The 8,875-nt window shown below is 45.5% G+C and overlaps 1 protein-coding gene across 1 annotated transcript; it reads right to left on the minus strand.

The window, feature by feature from the left end:
* Positions 1–434: 434 nt before the first annotated feature.
* LOC119335433 (serine/threonine-protein phosphatase PP1) lies at positions 435–4,637 on the minus strand. Its single transcript, XM_037607565.1, has 3 exons — positions 4,312–4,637; positions 2,297–2,856; positions 435–1,055 (listed from the first exon to the last, which is right to left on the minus strand). Exons 1-3 carry the CDS (start codon positions 4,487–4,489, stop codon positions 828–830), a joined length of 966 nt encoding a protein of 321 aa, XP_037463462.1. The 5' UTR covers positions 4,490–4,637; the 3' UTR covers positions 435–827.
* Positions 4,638–8,875: the final 4,238 nt, after the last annotated feature.

Here is an 8,875-nt window from a genome sequence, read left to right on the forward strand (position 1 = left end):
CATACAAAACATTTGTTAAAGTTTACCATAAAAAAACTCAGAATTGTTTGAATTTGTTTACTTTTTTATTTTAATGTTCACAGGATGCATTTGAGCTCGGATTAGAATAGGACTTTAGAGCTCAAACGACATATAGCCAAACAATTAGTGGTTGCAGCTGAAGACTGCAAGGTAACAAACTGATTCAATAGGAAGAGCTGAAGACTAGAATCTCAATGGGCACAGTGCAAATGATAAATCAAAATCTTGGAAGAAACTGCTGGGTATCAGGAGTTCATTGGGTTTATGAATCTCCGAAATACCCAATGACCTATAAACATCAACATCGCAAAAGTAAGAGAAACCTCAATCGCATGTTTAAATAGAAATGACAAAGCACCTAACCCTACCGCAACCCTCGGCAAACTTGGTGCTATTAAATACCAGTCATTCTCTACCATCAGCATCAGCAAAACACATTCACTAAAGCTAGCAAGTCATTTGCAGAGACAAGCTTTACAGATAAAACAGCGTACATAACATAACAGAATCTACATTCAGCAGAATGGCAATCTCCACCACAGGATGAAGTTCCTGACGCCTCCCGTGCTTAAACATTTTGCCACGCATAGCAGAGTTAATAAAAGGAATAAGAAATCCACACAAAATTCCCAGTTATGTTTCCTGCTCTGATCTTTTCCAGAATGGCAGGACAGATCTGCATCAGACCACGAAAAAACAACAGCATGCAGGTTGACATTTTCAACACGTTGTTCAGCGCACCTTCATAACAAGTTTTGGGGGGGGTGCTCCATCACAATAACTCATTTCGCACCGGAAGGGTCTGCCTAAATAATATTAATCTTTATCTTCCTAGGCGGTGTTCCAGGTTTTGAGTTGCCGGTTCCAGCTTTCCCTTTCTTATCAGAAGGTTTAAGGATCTGGAATGAGCATGTTAGTGAATCATCTATGCTCATCATGGCACCAGCATTGTCGAACTCGCCACAATAGTTGGGTGCAGAGAATATGGTTACGAGCTGACGCTTTGCAAAGAATTCATATCCATCCTCCACCACCTGTGCATAGAAGATTCAGTGTAAGAAAGTGAATGGTAAACTGAGGCAACTTTGCTATGCGAAGATCCACTGAGAATAGCTAACCTAGAGTTATATGACTTGTAGTAAACCAAGCTAACTCAATGTACTTATTGTAGAAGTGGTTAGAATATCAGCATTTGTGAACTGAATTAAGTTCAAAATTGCATGAAGAAGACTACTATACATTGCATAGTCTTAACCAAGTTTATGACCCATGGCCTCAACACACTAAATGGCAGATAATGACTTGCGGTGTCCAATATCAAATGATAAATTCCAGTGTTCAAGAAAGCATTTTTAAGCGACGCTTAAGCGCGATTAAGCGCTGAGCGATGGCAAAGCGCTTCGCTTTTGCCCTAAGCGGTAGATTAAGCGTTTTTTATTTAAATTTGACCAAAATTTGGCAATTTTTGTACTACTTCTGCTGGTCTGCTTGTGCAATAATGGCAATATGCTATTTGTCTTATTACTAGGCTATGTTCAAGAACTATTTCCTTCATATTTTGGCAAAATTCTGTCCACATGATATCTGTTAGGTTACGTCTATTTGAACTGAACTGCATTTTTGTTGTTATTTTGCTTGCTATGCGAACCTGATATGTATTTGCTATTGTGTGAACTGTATTTCAGATGCTACTTCAATTACCCATGTGTCAAGCTTCCTATTTTCATGTGTATATCATTCAAAATCTGTCAAATTCTAGCCAATTTCAAAAAACGCTTAAGTGCGATTAAGCTGCGCTTAAGCGCTCATTGCTCTAAGCTGTGGCCTTCCGCTTCGCTTACGCTTTCCGCTTTCTTGAACATTGATAAATTCAATGCATGCACCTCATCAACAATATGTAAACAAGTTATCTTGCAACTAATAAGAAATGTATTTTGCAATATCAATACAAAAATTAACCGATGCACTTCATTTTCCACAAAACGCATGTTTAAATTGGGTGGGGGTGGGGGGTGGGGGTGGGGGGGTATGGCGTCTTTACAGGAGATGACAAATTTGAACAATCAAGGTGTCTCAAAGGGATTTTAAATTATATGGAGCATACTAGGTTGTTGCATGTAAGTTGAACAATTCTTTATACAACATTTATTTGTTGTCAATTGAGATGCCAAATGAAAATATGTACTCAGTACCAAATGATGAACAATACCTATGGTAAATCAAATTGTGCTACTTGCTAGAAACTTCAAGATGAGAATGAACAATGAAGGCATACCTGGTGAGCCCTGCAGACCAAATCTAGATCATGTTTCTCAAGGAACTCTGCAACCTTATCAGCTCCGAAAGTGTATGACACGCCCCTGTCATTCTCACCCCAGCCATCAACATCTTTATCAGGGTCTGACCATAGCAGATCACAGAGGAGACCATGGTCCGGAATATCCACAGGACGGGCAATGTTACGTATCTGGTCCATGTTCTTTAAATCAGGTGATAAACCCCCATGCATGCACAGGATCTTGTCATCAATAAGTGCAGCCACAGGAAGGCAGTTAAAACAGTCAGTAAAAACCTTCCAGAGACGAACATTGAACCTCCTCTTGCATTCATCAAAGAATCCATAGATTCTGTTGATAGAGGCACATTCATGGTTTCCCCTAAGGAGAAAGAAGTTCTCCGGGTACTTAATCTTGTAAGCAAGGAGAAGGCATATCGTTTCAATACTCTGTTTGCCACGATCAACATAGTCACCCAGAAACAAATAGTTCGCCTCCGGTGGGAAACCACCATACTCAAATAATCGAAGAAGATCAGAATATTGGCCATGGATGTCCCCTGTCAGTGAGTAAATAGCATATCAGTTAAATGCCAAACATACTTTTAAATCATCATATTGTTGTAAATTCAGACGGCAGATTTGGCAACAGAGTTTACAATATTAATCCTGAGGTAAATCAGGAGTCTATTCGTGAAAAAAATACTGTGGTATAATATATGCCTGCTAATATAACATGCACTCAACACACTAACACAGTACACAACGTGGGAAATTAGCCTGTTCATGGTACTGTTTATATTATAAAGCTATACCTTCAGCTGGACATATAAATAATTAAATACCAATCATATATTAGAGGAAGCCAATTCGAAATGTTACAAGAAACTATGCCCACTTAAAAAAACTACGTTCAGCTCAGCTGCAAATTCCCGAAATAAACGAACACAATCTGGATTTTGCAATTTGGTGCAAACAGATTATCTGCTCCAGCTTGGAATCTGTGGACTCCAGTACTGATCCCCATTGCATCAGCACTTTCATAATGTGGAAGTATCGCTCCATTTGTGTGTGGCTGACAAGTATCACACCGCAACTGTGATTATGGAGTGAAACATGCATTCTGAGACATTCGTGTATGTTCTGTGCGTGCTAGCTGAGGAAAAATGAATGAACATGATCTCACTCTCCCCTTTTAAAATCACAGAATCCGCAGGAACAATTTCCTAGGCTTCAGAACAGGTCAATTTGTCAAGATTAGATAAAGTATGCTGCACTGCTGCTACAGAAAGTTTCATGGGCTTTCAAGTGAAGGGATACACGTTGCTCAACTGCCGTGTTTATTTTTTGTTGTTGGGGAAAGCAATAGCTTAATCTGTTCACTTCTCTAATAGTATGAACAGCCTATCTCTCAAACAGTCCTTAAGTGCTAATATAGTAGTATTGTATTGGTAAAAGTCTAAAAGAACATGTCGCCACGAAGAGCTTTAACAGTTAGCACCATTTTATATATATAAAGAAACGAAGACCAGAAAGCGATTTGAGGTTTGACATTCAGAACCAACTCCAGAAGGTCTGCCACGCTTCTCTCAAGACCGACGAATTCATCAGCAGGTCAACGAAAAACATGAGAGTAAGATGAATCGTACAGACAGTTCGCTGCGCCTCCCCAGAGAGAACATCTGTTCAATCCAAGATGCTATACTAGAACAGCGAACCCAATAGAACTTCCTTTCGCCAGAAGGTAGCAGGAATTCCTATACCACCAAGCAAAACTAAAAGGCAGCGGCTTCAGACCACGGGGACGCCTAAATTAACTTAGCACAGAAGAGCCATCACGGGCAGGCCGAATTCGAAAGCATCCAGAGGGGCGGCTGGCCACGCACGAAGCAGCCGCACATGACACGGCGCAAGGCGGCCTACGGACGGAGCGCAAGGCTATCGAGGACAGACAGCAGAAGCGGGGCGCGCACGAGGGGGGAGGGAACGGTTAGGCAGGAAGCGGGCGTCCTTACCGCAGACTTTGATGGGGGCCTCGAGCTCGAGGAGGTTGGGCTGGCTGAGGAAGACGTCCTTGGCGGCGGCGCAGAGGCGGCGGATCTCCGCGTCGGAGAGCTGCGCGGGGCGCACCGTCCGGCCGCCGCGCGCCTCCAGGAGCCGCCGGATCACGTCGTCGAGCGCCGCCGCGTCCATCGCCCGGGCGCCTCGGTGGGGGTGAGGGTAAGCCCTGGTCGGGCGGCCGCGGGGAGCGGTCGGGCGGGGCGGCGGCGGCGGCGGCTGGCTGGATAAACCCTAGCCGCGCGTGCCTATTTGGTTCCGCCCGAGCCGACGGGTGGAGAGGGGAGGGAGGGAGGGAGGGGGCAACGGAAAGAAAACGCGTAGAGAGGCGAGAGCGGGGGGTGGGGTGGGTCGAGATATTATTGTTGCGTTGCGTGGTTTGGAAACCGAACCCGCGGAGGGCGGCAGTCAGGGCCGGACGTGTCACTGACTTGGACTGGCTCTAGGGCTAGAGCCCGGTCGGCACGGCCTGTCCTCGTCGTCTAGAGAGCTTTGTTTTTCTTCTCGTCATCTTCTTTTTCTTATTCAATTTTTTTTCTCGTCCTCTAGGGAGCTAGGAATAATAATTTTTGAAAGGTTTAACAACTCCAACGCGCCGAGCGCGTTTGTCCCGCGTGTTCGTTTGAGTCGAAACGAAAAGAAAACCGTGAGGACCGACATAAACAGACAGGTGTCTGTTTTTCTGTCCGTCGCGATTCATTTTCGACTCACATTTGGGCCGGGTTTACGTCGACGTGGTCACGTTCGGACGTGTGCGACAGCCACCTTTGTCCTCTCCTTGGCCCACCCGCTAATGACACATCATCCATTCTTCCCCCGTAACACTTGACACCCCCGGCCATGCCGCCCTCATCACCGCTGCCGCCCACTTTCGTTCTCTTGGACGCTACCCAGGCCACCACCCCTCTCCACCCACTTTCCCCACATCCACTCTTGACGGCGTCTGTGGCCTCTTCTCGACGTCGTCGTAGCACAGGAAGGCACGGTTTGGCAGCGACCCTCGCCACCATGGCTACTGACCTCACGCTTCACGAATGTCGACACCACTCTCGCCTCCAGTTCGACAAGCCTGCGGCTTGTACGGGGAGGGACGATGACTCTTCACCGGCCGCTACCCCATCACGCCCGCAAGGTGTTCGGCGTTTTGCCCGCAAGGTACCATGGATAGTGGGGATGAATTATTCAATTACTTCATGTGTTCGTTGGACAATTAATCCTCACACGATGAGGATTTTGTTGTGGCGACTATGGTCGTCACTGACCACATTGCTAGGCAGCGGACGAGGTTTAGAGGATCGATCATGGGCCATTCTCCAGCATTGAATCGCAACAGAGAGAGTGGCCATTGCCTACTCTTCACCGTTTTTTCACTACGCGACCCCACTTTACAATCCCAAACTTTTCCGTCACCAATTTCGGATGGTGAGACATGGTTCAACCGTATTCGGGATGGTGGCTTATGATGAATCGGGCTTCACATGATCTCTGGATTTTGCACTCTTTTTTCGGCATGACTAGTTCTCACAATGATATCAACGTGCTTCAGCGCTCTCCGATGTTTAGAAGGCTTGCAACTGGCCAGAGGTCAACTTTGAGATCAATCCACCACTACAACAAGGGATACTACCTAGACGATGGTATATATCCTTAATGGTCAAACTCTTGTGAATACAATCCCCAATCCGGTAGGAAAGAAGAGGGCTATATTTGCCCAAGCACAAGAGAGTGCTAGAAAGGATGTGAAGCTTGCTTTTGGTGTGCTCCAATCTCGAAGGACCAACGTTCAACACCCCTACTAGAACATGAAGTCAACGCAAGATGTGGAATGTGATTACTGCTTGTGTGATAATGCACAACATGATTGTCGAGGATGAGCGTGATGACAGCATCTTCGACCAAGGATTGATTCTCAGGATGAAAATGTTGAGTCTTAGCATGGACCAGCAATGTTTGCACAGTTCATCCGACGCATACAGAAATGCGCGATCGGGCAAGTCACATTTAACTTCAAAACAATTTGGTTGAACATATGTGGACTCACCTTGGCAATCAATAGATATATCGGCTTGTTGTAAAACTATAAGATTCTTATTTGGTAGTAAATTATTTATTATTGTCATATAAAGACTGTGATTTGTTTGGTTGTAAACTATTTAGTATTGAACTATGGAAAAATTGTGTAAATTTGGCCCGCTACCGACCGGACGAACCAAATGAATTGGCTGGTTGGATGCACTGGCTAGTAAAACGCTGACAAGGGCGGACGCCGCCTCTACGACCGATCTAAACAAAGAAAAGATGGACCAAATCCACGTCATTTTGGATCGGCGCATCGGAGTTTACTCTGACATAGAAAATTGGCAGGACTGGACGTCTCATTTTTTTTACATCACGGTGTGTTTAGTTTAGTGTATTTTTAACATAATACAGAATTACAGATGCAAGCACTTAAATATACGCGCATACCCTCATTCTTGTTAACGCACACATATATACCCTACCCATATGAGCTCTTTGAGAGACTGTGATGGCATATTATCTTAAGATTTACAAAGTCACCATGTGTTAATGTGTCATTTAAATATAGAGATTTTGTTTGGGGTTTTCCCCCTAAACCTAAGTCTCCCTCTTTAATTTTCTGGGACGAGGTTTAATCAGGCATTTCTTAAAAAGAAAAAAGTTTTAATCAGGCAAAGGTGTTGCCCATTCATTAAGCAACATGTTGTGATTGGCCCCTGCGTGGTGGATTTCCACGCGATGCTGGGTGTCCCAGCAACATGGGCAACTGTTTGGAGAAAGATGATGTTTCCGTCGACGAGGCGCCTACGGTCGTAAAATTTCAAGATAGTATGCCGGTTCGGTCTCTAGAAGGTGCTCATAAAGATAGGGTATATGTGTATGCATTCATAGAGGTAAGTGTCTGCCCGTATATATAAGCGTTCGTGTCTGTATTGTATTAAAAAAAACTCCTAAAAAATGTGAAAATGAGACGCGTGCCATTAGGGCGGCCGTCGGCTATTGGACTCGTGCGCTACAAACCGTATGATCAGGCGTTCGATGTGACCCACCGGTTTGCAACATAGACAATGTTGTCCTTGTCGTTTGAAACATATAGGTCATGTTACGCTCGCCCATCTGTGATGTGTCAGCTTGTCCAACCGTATGTGGACATCTGCAACATGGACCATGTTGCGGCGTGGGCCTTTGGTCACCAATTGCAACGTACCCCCACATGCAGCTGGACAAGCTGATGTGACACAAACCAGTGAGTGCAACATGGCTTATGTTGCAAACTAGCAGCTTGCACTAAACACTGATCGGGCGGCTTGTAGCGCACGAATCCATCGGAGGGCAACAAATCTTTTCCTCGTGTCAGCTAGCCGACCTGTAGCCTTATCTATTAAAAACATGTGGATTCAACTCTTTCCGCACATTGACATCAGGAGAAAAGGTGACCGCTTTGGTTTTTCGCGGTTCACCTTGACATGCCTAGGATCATCATGGTTCTACTGATAGTCGAATAAATGTGACAGAGTGTTGCATGGGTAGTGGCAGATTCATAGACTGAGATTTGTCGGGGCGCCGGGCTACGACAGAGCTCGATTGTGCTGCTCCCGTTGGTAACTAGGGAGGGAAGGTAGCCTACATAGCCGGTGACTCAGGGTGGCCACTTATGCTCGCACGAGTGGTGGATCCGCCGCTGGCAGGTGCGGCCTGGTCTCCAAACCAAAGCTTGATGATGGCCCAAGCAGGCAACCAACATCAGTGAAAGAGTAGTTTTTGCAAACGTGGGTGGCAGTATCGGTGTCATGCAATCATGGGCGGATCCAGCCCAGCGGGCCGCCCGGGCCCACTTTGTATACTGTAGTAATTGCTACAGTATTGTGCTACAATATACAAAGGAGTTGGGCATCATGCCCCGGCCCCCTCCCCCGGCTTGGGGCCTAGATCTGCCACTGCATGCAATCACAACTATCACAAAGGGTCATTTCTCAAAAAAAAACACTATCACAAAGGGTCGTGTGACTATCACTTTATAGTGAGCAAATCCTTGATGAGACTAGGTTATAGAGGATGGCCGGAGGACAACTTTGCATCTCAGCTCTGCTTGTGAACACCAGATCTTAGTAGCCTCTGATCTAGGGATGTGACTTGCTATGTTGAATGAGATAGGCGAAGCTTGTTGACTATTCCACAATGATACTCTAAAGTCATCTAATGGACTTGGAATTTGGTCATGAAGATGTATTGGTGAGGGAGGTGGAAGTATGGATCCCCGCTTGGAGTGCATTTTTAGAGTATCTGCCCCGGCCCCCTCCCCCGGCTACAGTATTGTGCTACAATATACAAAGGAGTTGGGCATCATGCCCCGGCCCCCTCCCCCGGCTTGGGGCCTAGATCTGCCACAACTATCACAAAGGGTCATTTCTCAAAAAAAAACACTATCACAAAGGGTCGTGTGACTATCACTTTATAGTGAGCAAATCCTTGATGAGACTAGGTTATAGAGGATGGCCGGAG

The sequence above is a fragment of the Triticum dicoccoides genome, chromosome 7B (assembly GCF_002162155.2).
Source record: "Triticum dicoccoides isolate Atlit2015 ecotype Zavitan chromosome 7B, WEW_v2.0, whole genome shotgun sequence".
Taxonomy (NCBI): Eukaryota; Viridiplantae; Streptophyta; class Magnoliopsida; order Poales; family Poaceae; genus Triticum; species Triticum dicoccoides.

Bases quoted from the DNA above. Each gene is read 5' to 3' on its own strand.
- LOC119335433 (XM_037607565.1), bottom strand. From the start codon at position 4,489: ATGGACGCGGCGGCGCTCGACGACGTGATCCGGCGGCTCCTGGAGGCG. The intron at 2,857-4,311 runs GTAAGGACGCCC...ACTCACTGACAG, and splicing joins GGCCCCCATCAAAGTCTGCG to GGGACATCCATGGCCAATAT. The intron at 1,056-2,296 runs GTATGCCTTCAT...TTCTATGCACAG, and splicing joins TGGTCTGCAGGGCTCACCAG to GTGGTGGAGGATGGATATGA.